General features: G+C 42.0%; 1 protein-coding gene across 3 annotated transcripts in view; it reads right to left on the bottom strand.

Annotated features, from left to right (window-relative positions):
• Positions 1–313: 313 nt before the first annotated feature.
• LOC109622736 (cyclin-dependent kinase-like 1) overlaps positions 314–26537 on the bottom strand; it is a 76040-nt gene continuing 49816 nt past the window's right edge. For all 3 annotated transcript variants that reach the window (XM_062845983.1, XM_020077177.3, XM_020077176.3), the window contains exons 2-7: positions 17848–17916; positions 16334–16640; positions 2679–2844; positions 2369–2619; positions 2208–2303; positions 314–2143 (exon numbers count right to left, since the gene is read on the bottom strand). In XM_062845983.1, coding sequence (XP_062701967.1) covers positions 1889–2143; positions 2208–2303; positions 2369–2619; positions 2679–2844; positions 16334–16621 — 1056 coding nt within the window. In that variant the 5' untranslated portion in view covers positions 16622–16640; positions 17848–17916 and the 3' untranslated portion in view covers positions 314–1888. The remainder of the gene's footprint in view (positions 2144–2207; positions 2304–2368; positions 2620–2678; positions 2845–16333; positions 16641–17847; positions 17917–26537) is intronic.

Below are 26537 nucleotides of genomic sequence, written 5' to 3'. Positions count from 1 at the left end.
AGAATCGTGGAGGGTGAGAAACCTGAACTAGTAGCAGTATTCATATAGATTAACAATTATACTCTATTATTTTCAATCATTGCAACATTATACTAATATGTGCGGGCCGCCCATTTGCGGAGTTGTGCGGCCAATTATTCTCTTTCCATTCCAGAAACGACCGTTTTGAAGCAAGAAGTGTCCTAATGGCCAACACAAACGGGACTTGTCCGAAACACACAAGATAAGTACAACAATTTTATAATCAGGCACCCAACTCTTTCTACTACTTTGCTAATAGATAAATACTTCAATATGCATACTTCAATATCAATTATTTGTTTGTTTGCGCCTTTATTTATGACACTATTGAAGCATTCGTGTCGCCGCGAAATAGTTTACAATTTATCTTATTCACATTTTTCAATTCACTTTAAAGTATCTGACACTGCTTTTACAATTGTGTATGTAAACTTGTATCTTAATTATGTTCATTATTAATAGTAGTCTGATAATCCAAGTCTAGTGATTTTTTCCCAAGGAATAGAAAGAGTTGGTGTCATAATCAATACAATACTTGAAACTGGAAACTCCTTATTTCCCCCTATGGGTTATAGGGAGGGGCGGGACATTCGGGACTACTCATCAGTGGAAAGGACTTGATATGCTAATCGGTTTAGCATAGGGCAGATACAAGTCTACTGGTAGACGTATCGCCCAGCGAAACAACGCAGATTGGCCACGGCCAGGGGGTGCGTTGATTATAACAGAATTATAACAGATTTCGTTCTGGAACACCCTAATACACGTAATAAGTTGGATTTTTCAAAACGGCATCATATTCTCTAATGTTTTTTGGTATATCCGCGTACAGGTATATCCGCGCATAACTCGCGAACGAAACGTCGTTTGGGTCATCTTTGTTTTACTCTGTTAGTTTTCACCCAAGGAGGGTTTATGAGCCGAAAAACATTGAAAAATTGAGAGTTTTTGATAATCCATCCACCATACCTTTTGATCGGGGATTTGGATCTTGCCTACAAACTTGAAACGTCAAAAAAACGCAGTAGGCAAGACAAAGTTTGTCGGGTACAGCTAGTATTATTTATTTTTAATATTTAAAATCCGCTTAGTTGAGATACCCTGTTTTGGACCGCCCTGTCGGGTAAAAGCTGAATAGATATCCAATAAGAGTTCTTTTCCAAATGGACCTAAAAAACATGCGCGACAAGAAACACGACACCGTTTGCTTGTTTTAACCATGTTTATTTCCATTGCAGTTTTAAAGAAACATGCACACATCGGGGTGTTTAACCTGGCCTGTAACAATTTTGTTGATTGATTTGACTATTAATTTTGTTCCATGAAATGCTAGTTCCAACGGTAAAGTGAACTGAAATATTGAAATGATTTTAATTTTTGTGATCGCTGCCTTTAATTGTTTTCATTTTCATATATAATATATTCTATTGTATCGTCACAGACAAACAGGCGTAACTCTTAGAGGAAATTCATCAAAAACTTTTGCCCAGTGTCATTTTCATGAGCATACTGCCACCTGTTGGTAGAACCGCGCGCGACACTGTCGGTCATTATGGATTTCGATTTGACGTTTTTCTGACACGCACACTACTACACAAATCGTCTGTTTGTCTGTGGTATCATCCTTCAGTCAAATCAACCACCATGATTGTTACAAGATTGCCAACTAATTGGAAATGAAGCAGTTATGTTGGATATTCTTGACAGATAGCAAGCACAACCAACGCTTAACATATTTCCTATCGTTGGGGCTGGTAGAGGTTAAACCAATGGATGTCACAATAGACGAAATGATACGCATAGTATACAAAATACACGAGTTCTACATCCTATAACACCGTTTAAAGTAATGAGAAAGCGTAGATGTTTAAATAGTTGGTAGGTGGTGATCCGATCGAAGGTAGAGATTCTTCTGTGGTACCCGAGATTCTTGCGTGGCTGGTAATTGTGGTAACGAAGTGTTAGAGATCTTCGACTTCGAATCTCGACTACTCTGCTTCTGGTTCTCCAGCGTGATGGTTTGTTCGATTTCTTTCTGCTTGCTAACGTAATCCTCAAAGTACGGATGTGTTACAAGCCTTTCGCATGACCAACGCTTAGCTGGATCCTTGTCAAGACATTTCTGTAGAGAACCGCGATATTAGAACATGGGAGTGATTGGCGTTGTTAAGTCTACAATTAGGTACCTTCAAAAAGTCCATCATCATAGGATTAGAGAGAGTGCGTTGTGGCATCTTTGTTTCCAGTGGTTCGAGTGTTGGAGGAACTGGTAGTGTGATCCCCTGTTGGTATAAATCTATGTCTTGGAAGGAAGAACTCTCTCAGGTTTTAAGTTGGTGTCACTTACCTTGAAAAACTCATTTTGATTGAATATTGCTAGGTGCCGAGGTAGAAGGTCACCGAGTGTGCGCCGTATTAGGTAGAGCTGATCAACATCGCTTCTTCCGGGCCACAGGGCGTCCCCACGGACCAATTCAGCAAAAACGCATCCAATTGCCCATACATCGACGGGAGTTCCGTACTGGGTGTCTCCCACGAGCAACTCTGGAGCCCTGTACCATCTTGTGGCCACATAGTCAGTGTAGTTTTCTCCAGGACCTGCAAGAAAGTAGTTGAAGCGTTGGTGCCACACTTAGAGCTGTTCATTGCGTCCATACTTAGCATTCGGGCGAATCCGAAATCACACAACTTCACTTGACCCTGAGCTGTAAGTAGAATGTTTTCAGGTTTGATATCACGATGTAAGCATCCTTGCTTGTGACAGTATGCAACCCCCTGAATAGTCTGGAATGTAATCTGCTTCGTGAGATTATCTGGGCAGCCCTAAAATTGAATGAAAAATTATATCATTTTAACTTTTATAGTTTTAATGTTGGCATAAAATCCATTTCATAAATTGCAAGAACTTCGCTAATACATCATATAACTCAACAATATTATAACGGTAACTTATTCAGCTGTCAACCAAAGTCGATCTTCAATAATTGGCACTATCTGAACTCATACCTGAAGAAAAAAAAATCCCCATTGAGTGATCCTTAGCCTCTTCCCAGTGACTTCTATGCCTACCCCCTCGTGGGGGTGGGACCGATTGGGCTACGAAAAACCTAAGAAAAGTGTAGTGACTCCACGCTTGATATAAATGCGCTACTCACAGATGAGTACTTAGAACTCCTAAAGGGACTTACGAGAGAAAATGTAATGATAAGGAGAAATACATTGAGTTGTTTGTAGACCATGAACCTAAAAGGTCTTGTTATTTCACGGCTTGAAATACGGCTTTTATTGATCCTTTTACTCAACTTAACAGTGTCGACGAGGAGAAAATGATATTTCAACTTGTACTGTGCCTTCACGATGGCCTGTGATTGCTCACTTTTGACGTGAATTTTTCAGTACATGTTTTTTTGTGATAAGCGTGCTGTAGTGTTTTTTTTTTAACATATTGTGCAGTTCACAACCTTTTATTGTGTATTTTTGGTGTTTTTTTTACCGCGTAAAACGTCCATGTAACGTTTTTATTTATTCGTACTTTTCACGACCGCTGGTTTGCTTTTTTGCTTTTGGCGTGATTTTTTGGTTAACATCTTTTTAGTGACTGTTCAGTGCTTTTGTTAACTGCTTTTTGTGCGAATAATTCATAAAAAATCTACTATGGCAGTAGTGAGTTTTAATTTTTGTTGTGTTTTTTTTGTCCAATTATTCCGTTTTTATTGCGCCCGCCAGTGATTGTTTGATCTTTTGGTGTTTTTTTTGTATGTTTTATGGAGCAACTTTGGTGCGGAAAATGGATTTTTGTTGTAGTTTTTGCGTGCATTTTGTGATCAATTAGCCAAGTGTTTTTAAGATCGTTTTTTTCGGTTCATTGGTTTAATTTCTTTTAATTCCACTGTGTTGCGTGGTGTTATTATTTATTTTTATTTCTGTGTACATTGACCAGCAACATTTTTGTTATTGGATAGGAGTCGTGCCGATTTTTAGATCAAATCAATATTAAAGAGCATTTAGTGGCCCTCCATTTCATTTTTTGTATGGTCGATTATTAAGTACCATTTTTCTTTCTTCAGCGTAACTCAAACGAGTACCACATCTATCAACTGTGGTAGCTCAGCACCCATTTTGCACTACTTTCTGCTTTGAATGTGGTGATGCATGCGCAGCCATGTCGGTGCACACGCTTAAAAATCCGTTCCGAAATTCGTCTACAACTAGTCACGATTTCTGTAACAAGCAGAACTATCGCTTACGAATATACACCATGATTAAAACTCACGGGCTCGTGAACTATGTTCTGCTACTTATTCGTAACGCATGAGTAACGGGCACATAAAAGATCAAAAATCACGTAAACATGAACTGTATTCTGCTTTCGACAGTTCATTTCACAGAAGTGGGAACCAAGTTCACGGAAAATAGTTTTTGGTTCACGGGAACTGGATCTTGAATCACGGGATGTGGAACTTAGTTCATGGTCTGCTATAGGAACAAATGCAAATACCATAAAACCGTGAACCTACGATTCTCTCTATAGAAACTGCATCATTGATAAATTTATGTTTTGAAACGATATAGATATAACCTGGCAACTGCAACACAGTTTTCGTGGTCTGAATTTTGCAGAATATGAATATTTCATCTCATTTTCACAAACTTACGTGTTTTGAATGCCTCAACGGGGTCTTTTTTTGGTAAACAGCAGCATCCGGGGAACGACGACGGACGACGAGTTAACGGCGACGGCCTCACCAACTTTTGAGCACACAAATCGCTAAAATCCGAAAAGCACTTACAAGCTGCCTTCACTTTAACAGTAAGAAGCACTTAATTACTTAATCGCCACTTGCCGAAATTGATTATTCTATTTTTCACAACATCAATCACAAATGATAGTTATCAACAGAAGACAGAAGGAATACATTTTGAAAAAAGTCTCACTCTCGCAGCACTTTTGATGAGTGTCGTGTGGATGACAGCGCGCGTGAACGGAGTTCTCGCATTTAGGAACAAAGTCCCAAAATTGATTTTAAGGTTTCTTGTATCGCGATTTATGTTCACAGTTTTCGATGCGTTACTAAACGAATATTGAAATTGAGCTGGCCGGAACTGAGTTCTTGAATTTAAGATTGGTGTTCGTTTAATGTGGCTATCGGAGTCACGTTTACGAGAACTAAATCACGATTGTGATTGTGTTGCACGTTCCTTCATTCGTGATATTTTGTTCAGGAATATCGGAACGGATTTTTTTGCGTGCATAAGCGAGCAACACCGTGGATAAACAATACACAATTTTTGGCACTTGTGTGTACACCTTTGGAGTAGCTATGCCTACCTTCTTTTAATTGTGTGATGTTTTGCTGCTATTTTTGTGACCTGTCCGCGCCGTTGGAAGCTTCATCGATCGATTATCTGCTGATGACACTATCGACCGACCCACCGTGATGGATTTCCCTATCGTGTTGTGGATGTGGACAGCATAGAGGATAGCTGAGCGACGAGTTTCTGGTTGGTGTTTTGATAATCAATTGCAATTTGAACAGTTATGAATCATTTAGTGCGACAGGGCTGGTTAGTTTTTTTAAATTATATTTTCATAGTTTTTTTAAGTCTGTGTGTTTAGCTCGTTATTCTATTTAGTTTTTCCCTTCCAAGTGTTTATTTTTTGTGTTAGATAATTATCGAGAGACAAATTTTGACATGGATAAAAGTGGTTTTGTTAGTCATGTACTATTTTTTTTTTGGGAAGGAGAATATTGTAGCTTTTTATTCCTCATTATTATGCAGTATCGATTAGTTCTAAACATCTATTATAACATTCTACATTATATGTGTAAATCGTGTTAAAAAGCTTTAGCTCGTTCGAATTCAAGTGGCAAATGAAGGTTTGCATTCTGAGGCATACTGTTAAAGGATTAAGATTTTTATAAAAGTAGCATACATTTCTGAATGATAAAAAATAATCATAAGGGGAAAGGAGTTGTAGTGACTCCACGCTTGATATAAATGCGCTACTCACAGATGAGTACTTAGAACTCCTAAAGGGACTTACGAGAGAAAATGTAATGATAAGGAGAAATACATTGAGTTGTTTGTAGACCATGAACCTAAAAGGTCTTGTTATTTCACGGCTTGAAATACGGCTTTTATTGATCCTTTTACTCAACTTAACAAAAAGATGGAATGTTGAGTGGGAACTTTGATTGTATGCTGATAGAAAACAGGGGGTTTGCTTCTGCAGACCTGAGCATCCGTTCTGCAGGATAGGATTGGCTCACAACAACGTCTGTTTCCTATTTTAGAAAGCAACTGATCGATGTCCAAGTACCAGTGAAGAACTATGTGTACGATTGCTACCTTTTGATTCCCTTTTTGTGTATTTGAAGTAAAAAAAAAAACCAAAAAAGACCAGAAAAAAAAATTAAATTTGACAGCACATTGATTTTCGAGCTTTGAAATAATTTTCGAACTGTCAAATTTGATTATTATTTTTTTTTAATATCCCGATTAAGACAGAGCCTTAAATTTGTATTTTGTATGAAAACTTATTGGGCTGCAAAACGGTGAGTCGATAAGGAGAGCGTCCAATATAGCTCTGGTCCTCACAAGTTCCTACCTCATGCTTCCACGGGTCAAGCGATGACAAAGACCGCCAGCTAAGAGTTGTGTGCTTAGCTGGTAGTGCAGCCTGGGCACTGTTGTCCTTCTGACTTCAGCTAGATTGAGGAGGTACGATCCGAGGGTCTGTTCACCAAGGAGGTGCGGCTCAAACAGCGTCTGTTCTGGCATCCAGTGGCTGAGTAAGAAACGCTGCACCACGCCCAGCTAGATCCAAGGTGGTAGCCCCATCAGCGTGGTCGTCCCAGTGTTGGTTGGGACGTTAAACAGAAATGGCAGGTGTCAGGCCATTCGGCCGAAGGTCATTAGGCCGAAGGCCATTCGGCCGAAGGTCATTAGGCCGAATGGTCATTAGGCCGAATGGTGATTAGGTCGAATGGTCATTAGGCCGAATGGTCATCAGGCCGAATGGTCATTGGGTCTTCTTCTTGCCGTTACGTCCCCACTGAGACAAAGCCTGCTTCTCAGCTTATTAACTGAGAGCTTCCTCTGCAAATGACCATTTTGCATGTGTGTATCGTGTGACAGGCACGAAGATACTTTATTGATGCTGAATCTACTGATATTTTACCCATGAATTTTTCCTTCTTTTAAATATAGGCTGTTCTTTCTAGTATCATTGCTGAAATAGTTTTTGGCGCTGAAACTGCTGATATTCAATTCATAAATTTTTCCTTCTTTAAAACATAGGCTATTCTTTCTAGTTCCATTGTTAAACTAGTTTTTGTCAAAAATTGTTGGAAAAGGTAAAAACAACGGCTAACTTTCAATTCGTCCTGATGACCATTCGGCCTAATGACCATTCGGCCTAATGACCTTCGGCCTAATGGCCTTCGGCCTAATGACCTTCGGCCTAATGACCCAGCATCGAAATGGCACGATGGCCCTCCGGCGAGACAGGAGTGTTGGCGTAGGCCCAATAAGCCACCCGTAAAAATCCCCATTGCGAATAACATAGGAGAAAATACGACTCGATACAATCGGCAAAGACCCACGCGACGAAATAAGGACTACGATTGGAAACTTGGAACATGGAATTGCAAGTCACTAGGTTTCGCAGGATGTGACAGGATAATCTACGACGAACTACATCCCCGCAACTTCGACATCGTGGCGTTGCAAGAAACTTTGTTGGACTGGACAGAAAGTGTGGAAAAGCGGGCATCGAGCGGCTACCTTCTACCAAAGCTGTGGCACCACCAATGAACTGGGAACAGGATTTATAGTGTTGGGCAAGATGCGACAACGTGTGATCGGGTGGCAGCCGATCAACGCAAGGATGTGCACGTTGAGAGTTTAGGGCCGTTTCTTCAACTACAGCATCATCAACGTCCACTGCCCACACGAAGGGAGACCCGATGACGAGAAAGAAGCGTTCTACGCGCAGTTAGAGCAAACATACGATGGTTGCTCGCCGCGTGACGTGAAAATCGTTGTCGGCGACATGAACGCGCAGGTAGGAAGGGAGGAAATGTACAGACCGGTAGTCGGGCGAAACAGCCTGCACGCCGTATCGAATGGTAACGGCCAGCGATGCGTAAACTTTGCAGCCTCCCGTGGTATGGTAGTCCGAAGCACCTTCTTCCCCCGCAAAGATATCCACAAAGCCACCTGGAGATCACCCGACCATCAAACAGAAAACCAAATCGACCACGTTCTAACCCAAGTAACCACTAAGCCGTAAAAATTGGCACCAACTTGGTTCTATATCCACATGAAGAGCAATGTTAACAGAGCTCATTAGAACTACATCCTATAATAGATCTGCTTAAAAGCCAATTTTGGCGAAATATTCGGCTGATATACGGCCAGCTTCAATCTGCGTACCGAGTCTCTGGTGAAAGAGTTGTCAAAAATGGGTCAAGAAAAAAGAAAAAAAAAGTTATTTACTTTCTTTATTTTTTTCTCCGGATGTTTTCCTTTGAAGTCTACTTTTCTTCGATTTTTACGGCCTGATCCAGATTCGATCTGATGTCCTCGGGGTTGTTAGTCTTAAGTGGATGTCGTCACGTTTCCCATCTGCTCCATCGATGCACCAAGCAATCGGTTTGCTCAGCACCGTATTTAAGGAAAAGAAGGCAACAAGTTGGGACAGCATTGATGTTCCGATCCGAATGTTCCGGATGATCCGATGCTCGGATCTGAAATCGGGCACAATGTGGCCGCATTGGAAATGTATAAAATGGTTTTATGGAGGGTGGAGAGAGATCTGCAGGAGATGCAGCTAGGGAAGTTTGGGAGGTTGACGAGGTTCCGTAACAAGAGGAATCAAAATGGGGCCCATCGATTAGTTTTGGTGTTCGTCTGTAGGAAAAACGATTGAAACTCCCGAGGAAACTCCACAGGTAAACATCCGATGCATTTATATCATAATCGAGGAAGCAGCTATACATTTTCTGGTTCAATTTAATGCTTGAAGTGTCCGACGACAAGCTTCCACCGCCCTATCGATCGTACGAAATTTCCGAGGAGATTTTATTGTCTTGCTTCGGTTCAGTTTTGTTTTGTTTGAAACCAGCTTTGATTGATGTAAACGTCATGCACGCCAAGCCTTTTAACAGCACTGTCAGGCTTCTTATTCGACTGATAGACACTGGGTTTACAAGCACTATAGCATAGCGTCATATACTAATATACGGCTTATTTCAGTGCTTACTATTTATAATGCCTGAGAGCATTTGAAAATTTCCAACTGAGCCTATTGACACGAAAAAGCTGCTGTATGACCTTTAGACCGCTTATGCCAGTGCTTAGTGGTTACTTGGGAATCGACGGTAAACTCTTCTCAGATATAACCAACGTCCGCACATACCGCAGTGCGAATATAGATTCGGATCACTACTTAGTCGCTGTATGCATGCGCTCAAAACTTTCGACAGTTATCACCACGCGTCGGAGTCGAACGCCGCGGCTCAACATCGAGCAACTTCGTAACGTAGAGGTGGCTCAAGACTACGCGCAGCAGTTAGCAGTGGCCCTACCAACGGAAGAGCAGCTTGGCGCAGCTACACTTGAAGATGGCTGGAGGGACATCCGATCCGCCATAGGTAGTACCTCGGCTACAGCACTAGGCTTCGCGACTCCGAATCACAGAAACGACTGGTACGACGGCGAATGTGAACAGTTGAAAAACGAGAAGAATGCAGCATAGACGAGAATGCTGCAACACCGTACGAGAGCGAATGAGGCACCTTACAAACAGGCGCCGAACAGGCAGAACTCAGTGTTCCGGATGAAGAAGCGCCAGCAGGAAGAACGAGATCGCGAAGCGATGGAAGAGCTGTACCGCGCTAAGGACACACGAAAGTTCTATGAGAAGCTGAACCGCTCGCGCAGAGGCTTTGTGCCACAAGCCGACATGTGCCGAGATAATCACGGGAATATTCTCACGAGCGAGCGTGAGGTGGTCGAGAGGTGGCGGCAGCATTACAATGAGCACCTCAATGGGACGTTGCAAGTACCGAAGGTGGCGTGGTAACAGATCTTGGAGTATGTGCACAGGACGAAAGACTTCCGGCCCCTGACCTTCAAGAGATTGAGGAGGAGGTTGGCCGGTTGAAAAACAACAAAGCCGCTGGAGCAGATCAACTACCAAGCGAGTTTCTAAAATACGGTGGAGAAACACTGGTGAGAGCACTACACTGGGTCATTACCAAGATTTGGGAGGAGGAAGTATTACCGGAGGAATGGATGGAAGGTATCGTGTGTCCCATCTACAAAAAAGGCGACAAGTTGGATTGCGGGAACTACCGCGCGATCACACTACTGAGCGCTGCCTACAAGATACTCTCTCAAATTTTATGCCGCCGTCTATCACCGATTGCAAGAGAGTTCGTGGGGCAATATCAGGCTGGATTTATGGGTGAACGCGCTACAACGAACCAGATGTTCGCCATCCGCCAGGTGTTACAGAAATGCCGCGAATACAACGTGCCCATACATCACTTGTTCATCGATTTCAAATCGGCGTATGATACAATCGATCGAGAACAGCTATGGCAGATTATGCACGAATACGGATTCCCGGATTGATCTAGGCGACGAGGGATCGAGTGATGTGCGTAGTTCGAGTATCAGGGACACTCTCGAGTCCCTTCGAATCTCGCAGAGGGTTACGGCAAGGTGATGGTCTTCGTGCTTGCTGTTCAACATTGCTCAACATTACACCCTCTAATGTAATAAGGAGAGCGGGGATAAACACGAGTGGGACGATTTTCACGAAGTCCGTTCAGCTACTTGGTTTCGCCGATGATATTGATATTATTGCTCGTAAATTTGAGACGATGGCGGAAACGTACATCCGACTAAAGAGTGAAGCCAGGCGAATCGGATTGATCATTAATGTGTCGAAGACAAAGTACATGATGGCAAAGGGCTCCAGGGAGGAATCACCGCGCCCGCCACCCCGAATTCATATCAACGGTGATGAAATCGGTTGAAGAATTCGTGTACTTGGGCTCACTGGTGACCGCCGACAACGACACCAGCAGAGAAATTCAGAGGCGCTATGTGGCAGGAAATTGTTCTTACTTTGGACTCCGCAGAACTCTACGATCGAATAAAAATTCGCCGTAACACGAAGGTCACCATCTACAAAACGCTGATTAGACCGGTCGTCCTCTATGGGCACGAAACATGGACGCTACGTGCAGAGGACCAACGCGCCCTTGGAGTTTTCGAACGGAAGGTGTTGCGTACCATCTACGGCGGAGTGCAGATGGAAGACAGGACTTGGAGAATGCGAATGAACCACGAGCTGCATCAGCTGCTGAGAGAACCAACCATCGACCATACCGCGAAAATCGGGAGGCTACGGTGGGCGGGTCACGTCATCAGGATGTCGGATAGCAACCCGACTAAAATGATTCTCGAGAGTCATCCGACCGGTACAAGAAGACGTGGAGCGCAGCGAGCTAGGGTCGACCAAGTGGAGGACGATCTGCGGACCCTACGCAGAGTGCGGAACTGGAGACAAACAGCCATGGACCGAGTGGAATGAAGGCGGCTACTATATACAGCAGAGGCCACCCCGGCCTTAGCCTGATCGAATCAAAATCAATCAATTTTCGCCAACCAGCGGTGAATGGCAACCTCACGGTACTTAAAATGCAAAATTTAATTTAGAAATTCCCTCTTAAACGTTTAAGATCATTACTACGCTTAAGAGTTGCTAGTATGGAATTACAATGTATACTGCCCCCACCAAGGGCGTAGCCAGCTTTTCGGTCAGGGGGGGGGGTGCAAGCACCGTTAGCAAATTTGTACCAACTAGCTTTTATGACTAAACGTAATATGATGAAATGGAATATAATAACATTATATTCTAAAAGTATTATTTAACCCTTCAGCAGTCACGCTGTTGTATTTTGTACAATACATTTAAAAAAAAAACTCGACTGATCTACATAAATCAACGTGCTGGTAGTAGCGGTGATCAATTTCTGAAAGATTAAGAACTATTATTCACTCGTGCATTATTTCGCTCTTATTTTTTTTTGGAAATGTCTACAATACATTCATAAGAAATTGAATCTGAACTCTATTGGATGTTACGAACTCTATTGAGGACTATCGTAGATTTTCTTGGATTCTGTATGAGTTCTTTTGAAATTATCTTCCAATACTATTCGCTAGAGGGATTCCTCCACAAACTCTTGAAATAATTTAAAAAAATCATCGGGTGATCCTGGAGAAATTCTTGGGTACATCCCTGAAAAGATGATTGAAGAATTAATGAAATTTCCTAAGGCATTTCTGAATTAATTTTTGAAAAGAACCTGAGAGGAATTTCTGAAGAAATAATAGGAATTCCCGAAGCAATCTCTAGAAGATTTCCTGAATAAATGCCTAAAGAAACACCTGGATGAATTCCTGCAGCAATTCCTACAGGAAGGCCTGGAGGAAGCCCTGTAGAATCCCTGGAGGAATTCCCGGAGGAATCCCCGGAAGATTTTTTTGAAAGTCTACCTGGATGAATTTTTGTACAAATTATGCGAGGAATACCTAAAGAAATATCTGAAGACATCTCCCTCTCTCCTCTTCTTGGCGTAACGTCCTCACTGGGACAAAGCCTGCTTCTCAGCTTAGTGTTCTATGAGCACTTCCACAGTTATTAACTGAGAGCTTCCTCTGCCAATGACCATTTTGCATGTGTATATCGTGTGGCAGGCACGAAGATACTCTATGCCCAAGGAAGTCAAGGAAATTTCCTTTACGAAAAGATCCTGGACCGACCGGGAATCGAACCCGTCACTCTCAGCATGGTCATGCTGAATACCCGTGCGTTTACCGCCTCGGCTATATGGCCCCTAACAAGACATCTCATGAGGAACAAATTCCTGGCGTAAATCCTATAAGATTTTTGGACGAGACCCAGCACCAATTCCTTAAAAAATTTCTTGGAGGAATTCTTGGAGCAATCCTTGGAAAATAATCTCGGAGGAATTCCTGGAGAAATTTCGAGAGGAATTCTGGGAGGAATTGCTGGAGAAATTCCTGAAAAAAAATCCCTTGAGAAATTCCAGGAGGAATTCCTGGAAGAACGCTTGGAGGAATTTCTAAAGGATCCTTTGGAGCCGCACTTCCCAAACGCTGTTTTCGCAGCGCACCAGCCATTTGCAGGCTCGCTAAAACTAGAAGAAAAAGCGTGCTTGCGATACGTTGGGGCGCCGTGAAAACCGAGTTTGGGAAGCTCTGCTCTGGAGGAATCTCTGACAATATCCCTGGAGAAATTCGTGGAGAAATCCCTGGAAGAATCCCTGAAGCAATTCCTGGACGAACCTCTGGAAGAATGTTTGGAGGAATTCCTGAAAAATGCCTTCTAGTATTCCTGGAGAATTTCTTGGAAGAATCTCTGAAAAAATCATAGAGGATTTCCTGAAGAAATTCCTGAAGAAATTACTGACATACTTTCTGGAGGATGTCCAGGCGCGATTCCTGGAGAAATTCATGGAGGAATTTTCTGAAGAAATTCTTGGGGTATTTTCTGGAGGAATTCATAGAAAAGTTCCTGGAGAAATTCTTTGATAAAGACCTGGAGGAACTTTTAGAGGAATTCCTGTGGGAATTGCTGGAGGAACCTCTAGAGGAATTCTTGAAAGAATTACTGGATGAATTTCTTGAGGAATTTCCAGAGGAATTCTGGGAGATTTCTATTTCTATTTCTGTAATTTTTCAATTTCTAAAAAAAATCCCTTGAGAATTTCCTGGATGAATTTCTAGCGGAATTTATGGAAGGAATTCCTGAAGGAATCTCTGGGGGAATCCTTGAAGAAATTTGTGGAGAAATTCCTGGATTAAATCCTGGAGGGATATCTGGAGGAATTCCTAGAGGCATTCCTGTGAGAATCGCAGGAGGAAGCCATGATGAAATTCCTGGAAGAATTTCTAGAGGAATTTATGAAATAATTACTGGATACATTTCTAGAGGAATCTCTAGAGGAATTCTGGGAGATTTCTATTATTTTTCTATCTCTGCAAAAAATACCTTAGGAAAATCCTGGAGGAATTTCTAGCGGAAATTCTGGAAGAGTTCCTGGAGAAACCCTCGAAGGAATTTCTGTAGGAATCCCTGTGGGAATTCTTGAAGAAATTTGTGGAGAAATCTCTGAAGAAATCTCTAGAGGACTCCCTGAAAAATTGTTGAATGCATTCCTGAAGAATTTCCTGGAAAAAAATCTGAAGAAATCCCTAGATGATTTGCTGAAAGAAACCTTAGAGGAACTGCTGGAGGAATCCCTGGAAAAATCCCTGGAGAAATTCGAGCAGAAATCCTCGGGAAAATCCCTGAATCAATTCATGAAGAAATCTCAGGAGAAATGCCTGACAAATGGCTGAAGAATTTCTGAAAAAAACTCCTGCAGATTTTCTGAAAAAAAAAAAACCTGGAGAAGTTGCTGACACAATTTCTGAAGGATGTCCACGAGCAATTCCTGGATCAATTCCTAGAGAAATTGCTGGAGGAGCTCCTGAAGAAATTTTTCGGGTAATTCCTGGAGAAATTCCTGGGAGAGTTCCTTTTGGGAATTGCCGGAGGAATACTTGAAGGAATCCCTGAAGTAATCTTTGGAAGAATACTTGCAACGATTACTGGATGAATTTCTGGAGAAATCTCAAGAGAAACTCTATGAGAAATTTCTGAAAAATCCCCTGAGAAATTCCAGGACGAATTTCTAGATATCTTGGTGGAATTCCTGGAGAAATCTTCAAAGGAATTTCCGAAGGAATCCCTGGAGGAATCTTTGAAGAAATTTGTGGAGAAATCCCAGGAAAAACACTGACGAAGTTCCTTGAAGAATGTTTTTGCGGAATTCCTAAAGGAATCCCCGAAGCAATTTCTAGAGAAAAATCTGGAAGAATTCTTGGAGGAATTCCCGAACCAATTTTAGAAAGCATTCCTAGAGATAATCTTGGAAGAACTTTTGAAGAATTTCCTGGATGAATTGCTGACATAATCTATGATGGAATTCCTTGATTAATTCCTGGCGATATTTCTGGAAAAATCCCTCAAGAAATTCCTGGAGGAATTCCTCGAGAAGATCCTGGAGAAATTCCTGGATGGAATGCTGGAGGAATGCTTGCATGAATTTCTGGAGGTATCCCAGGAAGAATACCAGAAGCAATTCCAAGAGAATTCCAAGAGAAAAAAAAATAAATCTGACGGCCAGGGGGGGGGGGGCACGGCCCCCTCCTGCCCCCCTCTGGCTACGCCCATGGCCCCCACTCGCATAACAATCCCATAAGCATAGGAAACCCAGCAAAGATGGGACTGTTATGCGAGTGGGGGCAGTATATGTATGATCAATTTCACCCCGCTGATCAATTAGACCCCGGTTTACGGTACCTATCTCAATTTCAGCTTTAAATGTCAGTTGATACTGACACTTCGCAGCACTGATATAAACTTATGTGCTAAATATATTCCATGATGGATAGTACTTGATTAATAATCAGTTATCGAGGTATCATTGAAACTCACAGAGCTAAATACATAATTCAACTTTGTATTAGAACACCGATTAACATTTTCGAATGGTTTGGAATACAAAGAAAATAGATTTGCTAATTAAGAGAAAAAATTCCGTTTTACGGAAGATTGAAAAAGCTACCGCAGCTGTCAAACTACTGATTTTCACCGAATTATCATCAATCGGGTCAAGGATGCCTTGGATACGACGCCGATGATCATTGTTTGTTGTTGATTTCCAGAGCAATTCACATTGCAAGCATACTTTGATTGTGAGGGCCCATATAGCCGAGGCGGTAAACGCACGGGTATTCAGCATGACCATGCTGAGGGTGACGGGTTCGATTCCCGGTCGGTCCAGGATCTTTTCGTAAAGGAAATTTCCTTGACTTCCTTGGGCATAGAGTATCTTCGTGCCTGCCACACGATATACACATGCAAAATGGTCATTGGCAGAGGAAGCTCTCAGTTAATAACTGTGGAAGTGCTCATAGAACACTAAGCTGAGAAGCAGGCTTTGTCCCAGTGAGGACGTTACGCCAAGAAGAGGAGAGGAGCATACTTTGATTACGCCATCTGTTTCAATGATATGATGATTTTCATGGCTGCGGTAGGACTTTGACAGCTGCGGTAGAACTCGGCGGCTACCGCAAAGTGGAAATTTTTAAAAAAAATCCGCAATATAATGACATTTCAGTCCTCAAAATGAATTATGGCCAACACATTTATAATTACCTCTGGGTGCCTTTCTAGCTCGTGCAACACGGTATGTTCGCAAAACTCAAACACTAGATGCAGTCTTCGTTTCCGCCGGAAAACCTCCAACAGGCACACCAGATTGGGGTGCTTCAAGTTTTTCAACAGCCGTATCTCTCGTAGGGCGATTTTCCGTATCGCTGGGTCGTCCTCGGACTCGACGAATCGTTTGACCGCAACCAGTGAGCCGGTATCCCGGTCGCGGCACTTGTAGACAACACCGTAGGAACCTTCTCCCAAACGGCTTAGTTTCTCGTATCGATCCATTCGGCTGCTTCCACGTGATCTGGAAAAGAGCGCCGATATAATGAACATTGCGTCTATGGCAAAACAAAACATGAAAAGAAAGCTAGAAATGGGAACCGGAGGGTTTCGAATACTACGCGGGTGTAAAGATTTTCACAGACTAAACTGGCGCTCGGAAAAGTTGACCAACGAGGAGGCTACTAAAGTTTATCCGATAGGGACGGATCTTAATTGATAAATTGCCTGACTGAGACGAAGAAGGGAAATGTACATAGTGCCCGGAGGCAGCGTTTCTCAATTTAATTGCCTTTTATTGGAGACGAAGAGGTTAGTTAAGAGCGACGATTCATACCAAAAAGCTTTTATAAGGCTACTACATGCTCATTTATTGCGCGTTTGTCCCTACAATGCATAATATTTAAGTTTAATGTTTAATAACGTCATGTGATTTTCATTTAAAGCTCAATTGAGAATCGCATACAGCCGATTCTTTTTTGCACGGGTCGTTATTTTGCTATAACTCAGTCAATTTTCAACCGATTCTCATGAAATGTTGTACACTGATAGTACTAATCGTGCCTATATGTGTACAAAATTTCATGAAAATCTGTTGTGAATTGACTGAGTTATAGCAAAAACCAGACCCGTGGAAAAAAAAAGAATCGGGTGTATTTTCCTATGCTAATTGACTAAATGAAAAACAAAACATTCTTATTTTCTTCGATTTATTAAACATTAAAAAAATGCTTTTTCAGTACTGGAAAATTTGCAATTCTCAATTGAGCCTTAATTAAGCATTGGGAACCAATTCTACCAATTTAGTTTCGTTTCTAAGACATTTTTCGTCTTTCTAGAACAAAGGGGACTAAACTCCTTCGAAGCAGTCGGTGATGCATTGATTTCACCTCTGTATACAAGAAACTGAGAGGCACATAATAAGCTGGGTGTTTTTTTAATGTAAGGAAATCGTTATGCTAATATGTATTGCTGCGGTTGTATACGTTTGCTAAAGTAGCCGTAGTGGCCTCGAACCGAGGTGGCTACTTCAATGTCATGGAAAAATGAGGGTAAAACTACCGCTGGCAGTTCATATAAACTCGAGAAAGGGAAGGTTTAGCTTTAGATCAATAGAAGCCAAAATCAAAACGTATTGTATGATACAAGTTACAATGGATGTGCAAAAAATGTACCAATTCTGTTTCAGAAGATGATTTGTGTAAATTCTTGTCAACGTGTTGTCGGTTTACCTTTCTGCTAATGCTTTCAGGGCACTTCCCGCGCTCGAGTCCCCAGAGGTCCATCTGAAAGGAAGATTACTGATAAAAAAGAACATAATTAAAACATGTGGTTTTTGAGTAGATGCACAACTGTGACATAGTTTTCAGGATCGCTTGCTGTAGAATTAAGTGTAAAATAAAGCATATAACAACATGCTATATAAGACCGATGCCAATCTTGAAATTGTCGCTCTCCTAGGCTTAATCGAAGGTAATTAACTTGTGGTCATCAAATTTGAGCTTATTCGAACCAAGATTGACTGTGCATACTAAATTTGAAGTTTGGAGGAATGCTCGCTGACACCGACTTTTTATTTATTCTATACATTATCTTTAACAATGTTTCCAGTAGTAATTTTCCGGAAGTCTTCCAGGACCCGGTTCAACCGGGAGCGGTACAGGGTGGCAAGAGCAGCAGAGAAACGAATCCACCGCAGTAAACAACGGTAGCACGAAGAGAGTGTGATTGCTGAAGCACAGGAAAGTATGAACAGGAATGATATGCGGAGGTTTTATGCAATTGTCAATGGTTCGCGGCACAAGACTGCGCCAGAGCCCGCCATGTGCAATGACTGGGAAGTAAATTCACTGACAGACAAAACAGTGGTGGCAGCCATGTGGTCTATGGGAATCCCTATTAACATACGACAACTATGCTGCACACGGCAGAACACTGGATGAGGCTAATAAGGCATTTCAGGAGCTTATGAACAGCTAATCTGCTAGGAAGAAAGATTTGGGAGGATAATGAATTGCCTACCAACTGGTTTGAAGGCCTCATATATACCCAATACCCAATCTACAAGAAAGGTAGGAGTCCAAAATCCACACACGTTCATGCCAAAAGTGCCAGTCAAAATCCATTACAATGATGTGATTTGAATAATGCACTGATTTTTCTACATTTCAATAATAATAATTCCGTGCGAGATGTTTGAGACAGGAAGTCACTGTGGTACTAACGACTGACTTGAACACTTATGACAATATTACTCGACCAAAGTTATCGAAGCTAGTAAAATGACCACAGTTTATCTTAAGTCTGCTCAAGTCTACATTTCTTTCTCATTTCATTCTGTGATAATAACAAAATCTGGTTTGCAATCAGCGTTGAAAACATTTAATTTTATCAGCAATCAAAGCAAAATGAATTGTCATCCGATCTCAACTCTTATTTCTTGCCGACAGGGGGTGGAGTAAGGATGGGTCCGTCCGCAGTTGTCCCAGCCGTTGGAGCTTGAGTCGTCCCAGAGGTCGTTCCAACCGTAGTTCCGACATCCGGGGGAGTTACAATTGGATTTTCGACATCGATCGATCCGTCCCCGTTGATGTGCACCACCTCTGCTATAATGATTGCCATTTGGTTGATAGTTTGGGCATCAATCACAATGTTGGCCAGACGGTTGTTGTCCACTTCTTCTGGAAGCTCAGTAACGCCCACGGCATTCTTGGTCAGAATGATAGGATTTGCTATTGCGCAGGATAGCACCAGCAAGGCTCCGGCAAGACACACGATCAGTTTCATTCTATAAGCTTTGATGTGGATGTTTAGTTCCGAATGTTCTGTAACACTGACTACTCGTTGTAAGCCACCGGTGGATATCTTTTATATCCAATCGATTCATGATTTTATCATTTTTAAAACGTTGAGTGATAACAAAACACAGCGATAAAGTACATATCTATCATCATAGTTTGTCAATCAGGGATTCATTCTGATTTCATTCATCATTTTTGCCAATGCCATACAACTGGGTGTGATGAACGGCTTTAGTATCACTTGAGAAATGAAAAAAAGATAATCAATTAAAATAGTTTATAAGATCGAATTATCTCTGATTGATTTTAAAACTTACCAATGAACTTATGTCAGCTTAATAATGTTTTCCAAACAGTCTGTACAGCCGAAAGCTGAAGACGTTGTCCGTGTCTCTTTTATTAACGTGCTTAAATAGTTATTTATGTAACGAGTTGCAAAAAGTTGATTTTTTAAGCACGATCGTATATTTATCCAACGAGGCTTGCCGATTTGGATAAATACGAAGAGTGCTGAAAAAATCGAGTTTTGCAACGAATTTCATACAAAATTTAATGCAATGTTTTTTTTTTTCATTATACAACTCATTTGAGTTGCATAATGTTTATAATGCAACTCAAATGAGTTGCATTATGAACATTTTGCAACTATTTTTCATTATGCAACTCATTTCAGTTGCAGTGAACCAGTGGGCATATATCCAGGTATGCCACGAGATATGAAAGTGCAAAATTAGTCGAAAACTCTTAGTTAATAACTTGCCTTTCACAGAATAATAAGCTGATATATAAGCCGACCCTATCTCTGCCTTTTGTCAAGAAGACGAAGATAATCATTGAAAACAACGGTAATAACAAAGGTCCAAGCTTCTAAACCTCCTAGAAAACTTCAAAAAAGGTTTGAGAACATCGAGTGTTTCTTGTCAAATTACTGCTAGTTGGATTCATTTATTTCAGACATTGAGTAATTCTCTTGTAGAAAAAAGAAGGAAGCGTGAGCTACCGATAAAATGTTTATGAATCACTTATTCAACTCGCAAATAATAGTAACAAGCAAAAGGCGGGAAGGGTCATGGCAGAGGGTGCAGTCATGTAGCTAAGATTCAACCGAGGGGGTGTCTTGTTCAGTAATGCGGTAAGTCACCAATTGCATAAGCTTGTTTCTGTAGGCAGGCACTGACATAGCCATCTTATCTAATAATCGTTCGTGTATTTCGGCATTCGTAAATAGGATTACTCATAGCTGAATATGAAGTAAATTTGATTTTGAAATTTGCTCAGGCTGGCTTCGTACTTCCTGATTGATGAATAGTAGTAGCGTTTTTCCAACTATCAATAATAGCTGAACAATAGCTTATTCTGCCAAATTTTTAAAATTATGCTTGATGCTGTCAATTTTTCGACACCCCCTCCCCCCCTTGTAAGATCTTTTGTATGAGAACCCAAAAAAAAAATGTATGGCACGTAAGATTTTTCAAACCCCCCTCCCCCCATGAACCCTTACGTACAGCCCCTTAAGGTGAAATGGGAGCGCGTCCAGGTGCATTTTTGACTCGCATTTTTGAGAGCACCGATTCCGTTTTCCACAAAATGCACGAAAACCAAAATGCTACTCAATGTTTGCCACGGGTGAGCAAGGCTACTCATTGCTTTTTCATCGCTGATTGTTGCTTGGATGACGAGATCTGTGCTTTCGGTATTTGCAAGGCAGCCATTGTGACGGCCATCTTTGGATTCGCTCATATATGTCCTTAAGATGGGTTTGTTCGCAGCAATAATGTTTGTTGAGTATGCATAGTAATTTTATTTACGCTTGACCGTTATGCAACTGAATACATACTATATTCTCGTGTAAAGCAAAAACCAATGTTTATCTATAAGACGCAGTTGAACATTTTTTAAATATTTCTATATAGATTACACACAGACAGACGTAACACTCTAATAATTCCCATCGTACACCGATTTAACGGTCAGATTCAAAATTTGATAGTATGCCAACTGACCATCTGTGGCGCTCGCATCGTTTCTGTTCGAGTTTTACGTTTGTCCACTGCCTCCACCTAGTTGATGGTTGGCCAAACTCAGTCTTTTTAACATTGGGCGAACATGATTCCGTAACTATAATTTGAACCGAAAAATGTTCGCGGTGTTACGTCTGTTAATTATCATACTCGGTTCTTTATCTTATGGCAGGAAAAACGAAAAACGTGATCTTTTAAAACACAAATATAGGGTGCTTGTACCAATTATGGCACTATCTAAGGAAAACTATTTGTACAAACATAGCGAGAAGACCAACGACTGTCATCAATATCTTGAAAGATAGCTTAGTTTCCATACTTTACAGGAAAAATATAGAAGCGGCGCCAAAACAACTTTTAGTATTTATTCAACGCATGTTAATGATAGGAATCCTGTACCATTTATGAATACATTTTTTAACTTCGGTTCCTTTTCGCACTATTTGCATGCATTCAGAAAAACTTGTAGTTAGAAGACACAGAATGTTGCTAATTGACAAATTGAGGGATGAATTTTTGAAAAAAAAAATCGCGTTCCGGTGGGATTCGAATCCACGACCCCGTATTCGCTAGACCGGTGCTTTAACCAACTAAGCCACAGAACAGGTGATAATTCTGCGGAATAGAAAGCCAAACTGAACCCGAGCCCTCACCATGAACATTCACTTTTTCAAGAACTATCTCTCTTTAGGCTTAGATGTCAATCCACAACACAGTCTCGTTTGTGCCCAACAACTACAAGTGAGAGCGTATTATTTTGGTATGCGGAGTGCGAGAGTAAGTCTCGGCTTCAAATAAAAATAATACGCTCTCACTTGTAGTTGTTGGGCACAAACGAGGCTGTGTTGTGGATTGACATCTAAGCCGAAAGAGAGATGGTTCTTGAAAAAGTGAATGTTCATGGTGAGGGCTCGGGTTCAGTTTAGCTTTCTATTCCGCAGAATTATCACCTGTTCTGTGGCTTAGTTGGTTTAAGTACCGGTCTAGCGAATACGGGGTCGTGGGTTCAAATCCCACCAGAACGCGATTTTTTTTTCAAAAATTCTTCCCTCAATTTGTCAATTAGCAACATTTTGCATGCATTCCTTAGGGGCGATTTCTTCACCCTGGCTTAAGCGTTAAGCCAGGTTTAACCACAGAGAACAGACATCCAGGCTAGAACAAATTTCATTTGGAAAGTTGTGTAAGGATTTGAATCTTTACTTGAGTAAGGTTGCAAACCAATACACGATGACAACACTAACGCCACCAAACACCATATTGCCACAGTCAGTGGTGAATTGAAACATTTCAAGTGGTGAATTAAATTAGTATGGGAAATTAACCGATTGCAGCGCCACGCTATTGCCACTTGTGTTGTCGATTTCAAATGGCCGTTAAATTCCTTACACAGTTTCGGAACTGGACTTGGATGTCTGTTCTCTGTGGTTTAACTGTATGGGTAAGCCTGGCTTACCGGTTAAGCCGAGGTGAAGAAATCGGTCCTTAGGGGATTAGCCATAGCTGATACACTATGGCGAAAAAAGGGTGCAAGGAAGCCGACATTTTAAGGAAAATGATTTATTTCTACCATAACTTCAGCAAAATGTGGAGTTTAAATGAGTAAACGTTCACATTTTTTTTCTTGTTGATATACATCAAAGGATGGAAATGAACTATGGCGAATAACACTAGTTTACAGCATTCTTGAACTCGGTAAGAGAATGATCATTTTTAGTGTTACAGTAGAGCGGATTTTTTTTTCAACTTTTCATACAAGACTGTCGATTTGAAATCGATTTTTAAGCAAGGTGGCTCCCTTCATTCATCTCTATTTCCGTAACAAATGCTCCGACTGAGCTGAGATTTTTACTGTAACTGGCTAATATCTAATGTTTCAAATGTACGTTGAGAAAGATTTTTTTTATTGATTTTTTCTTATTAAAAAAAAATACAAATCTTTATTATTTTTTTTTTAATTTTGCCCAAATTTCATGAGAATGGCCTATATAATCACCAATATCTCGAATCCCATTAATTTAATGCAAAAAATCAGTTCATATGATCAAAACATATTATATCTCTACAAAAAGATTTCTCGTTCGATTTTACGTTAATTGCAACGCAAAATATTTGAATTTTAGTAAATTTCATATTTTCAAAACTGTAGAGCTAGATTTTCAGGAAAAAATCAAAAACTGTTCTACTAAAATTTTTTTGGAGCACCATCTTGATATCAGAACATAATTATGCATCAAAAATCTGATCATTGATAGTAGTTCATGATTTTCGTTTTTTTTTTGTAAACTAGTGTAATTTGGTACAATAGCCATAATTGGAACCCTTATCCTACAACAAAATACATTCAACGGACACTTAACTGTCTAATGGCATGGTAAAGGCTGGGTATGCTGCGCAATTCAGATCCCATTGTGATCCACTAGCCTCTGCCCAGCAACTCCTATCCCTACCTCCTCGTGGTACCGGCCGGAAACTATAAGCAACCACAGGGAAGATCGGGTAACCAACCCCGGTGGGAACCCAACAGCGTCTGATCCCCATGTTATGGGCGGCTGATCTACGTCCGAGTGCCAGGGAAGGACTCTATAAGTTCAACTGTGCACTATGGTCCTCCAGAAAGTAGGGGGTTGGTGTCAGGCCCTACGAGCCAGCCGTAAAAAAACATTGTAACGGAAAATCAGCAACAGAATAATACGAAGCGAGACCAACGGCAACGACCTCAGCGAACAAAAAGGACTTGCGAAACTCGGTACGTGGAACTGCCGATCTCTCAACTTCATTGGGAGCACCCGCATACTCGCCGATCTACTGAAGAACCGCGAGTTCGGCATCGTAGCGCTGCAGGAGGTGCGTTGGACATTATCCATGGTGCGAACGTTTAGAGGTAATCATACCATCTACCAGAGTTGCGGCAACACACGTGAGCTGCACACTTAGGAGGTGCGTTGGACATTATCCATGGTGCGAACGTTTAGAGGTAATCATACCATCTACCAGAGTTGCGGCAACACACGTGAGCTGCACACTTAGAAATGACGGATTACGGTAAAATTTTACCGTAATCTCAACAGCTGAACGTACGGTAAAAAGTTCGGTGATTTTTCAAACCACCGAACGTACTGCGAAACTCAGGTACTCTCAGGAAAATGCATCTGTTAAAATTACCGGAACGTTCGGTACTTCTTACAAATTTACCGTAAAAATCGCAGAACGTTCGGTATGTTTGTTTACAAATAAATTCTCAATATCACTGAACGTACGGTAAATTTTACAAATTTACGGCGATTTTATGCGAGCACAAAAAACACATTTTTTTCATAAAAAACGTAGATGATGGGATTGAATACATGACCTTCTGATCAGGAACCACACCTGCTGCCACTCTACAAGAGAGTCTTGCTTGGAGATGATGCGCAAATTCTAAGAGAACTGATGCTCGAAGCAGCCGGCGTGGCTGTCAAACGCATTTTACAGTAGTACGGTAAAATAGTCCCATCACCGATCTGTTCGGTAAAATATTCACAGGTCTCCTGTAAATTTGTCTGATTTCACCGGTTCTTCGGTGATTTCTTAGATTTCACCGAATTTATCCTGCAATTTCATCGATTTCGCCGTAATACTGTAGTTTGCTTGTTTACAGACCAGTTTCGGTGATTTTTTTCACCGAATACTGTAATTTATTCTAAGTGTGTGGGAACAGCTTTTATAGTGATGGGCGACATGCAGAGGCGCGTGATCGGTTGGTGGCCGATCGACGAAAGAACGTGCAGGTTGAGGATCAAGGGCCGATTCTTCAACTTCAGCATAATAAACGTGCACAGCCCACACTCCGGAAGTAGTGATGATGACAAGGACGCATTTTACGCGCAGCTCGAACGCGAGTACGATCGCTGCCCAAGCCACGACGTCAAGATCATCATAGGAGATTTGAACGTTAGGCCAGGAGGAGGAATTCAGACCGACGATTGGTAAGTTCAGCGCCCACCAGCAGACGAACGAAAACGGCCTACGACTTATTGATTTCGCCGCCTCCAAAAATATGGCCATACGTAGCACCTTTTTCCAACACAGCCTCCCTTATCGTTACACCTGGAGATCACCACAGCAGACGGAATCTCAAATCGACCACGTTCTGATTGACGGACGGCACTTCTCCGACATTATCGACGTCAGGACCTATCGTGGCGCCAACATCGACTCCGACCACTATGGGGCTGTCCATAAACCACGTGGTCATTTTTTGGGACTTTTCAACCCCCCCCCCCCCCCCCCGCGTGGTCATTAGTCCATACAAAATTTTTTATTTGTCCATACAAAATGGTCATTGGCCGAAACCCCCCCCCCCCCCCCCCCAATGACCACGTGGTTTATGTACAGCCCCTATCTGGTGATGGTCAAACTGCGCCCAAAACTCTCCGTCATCAACAATGTACGGTACCGGCGACCGCCACGGTACAACCTAGAGCGACTGAAGCAACCGGATGTCGCCTCAGCATACGCGCAGAATCTCGAGGCCGCGTTGCCAAACGAGGGCGAGCTCGATGAGGCCCCTCTAGAGGATTGCTGGAGTACAGTGAAAGCGGCCATCAACGATGCAGCCGAAAGCACCATCGAGTACGTGGAACGGAATCGACGAAACGAATGGTTCGGCGAAGAGTGCAGAACAGTTTTGGAGGAGAAGAACGCAGCGAGGGCGGTGATGCTGCAGCAAGGGACTCAACAGAACGTGGAACGTTACAAACAGAAGCGGAAACAGCAGACCCGCCTCTTTCGGGAGAAAAAGCGCCGCCTGGACGAAGCGGAGTGTGAAGAAATGGAACTGCTGTGCCGTTTCCAAGAAACACGGAAGTTCTATCAGAAGCTCAACGCATCCCGCAACGGCTTCGTGCCGCGAGCCGAAATATGCAGGGATAAAGACGGAAGCCTCTTGACGGACGGACGTGAGGTGATCGAAAGATGGAAGCAGCACTTCAATCAGCACCTGAACGGCGTGGAGCCCGGGCCCGGGCACGGGAGCCCACGGCAACGGAGGAAACGACGACGCCAGTGTAGCGGAGGACGGAAATGAACCAACTCCCACGCTGAGGGAAGTTAAGGATG

This window comes from Aedes albopictus, chromosome 1, assembly GCF_035046485.1.
Source record: "Aedes albopictus strain Foshan chromosome 1, AalbF5, whole genome shotgun sequence".
In the NCBI taxonomy this organism is placed as follows: domain Eukaryota; kingdom Metazoa; phylum Arthropoda; class Insecta; order Diptera; family Culicidae; genus Aedes; species Aedes albopictus.
The sequence above is the reverse complement of the archived record's forward strand: the minus strand, read 5'-3'. Positions and strand labels throughout refer to the sequence as shown.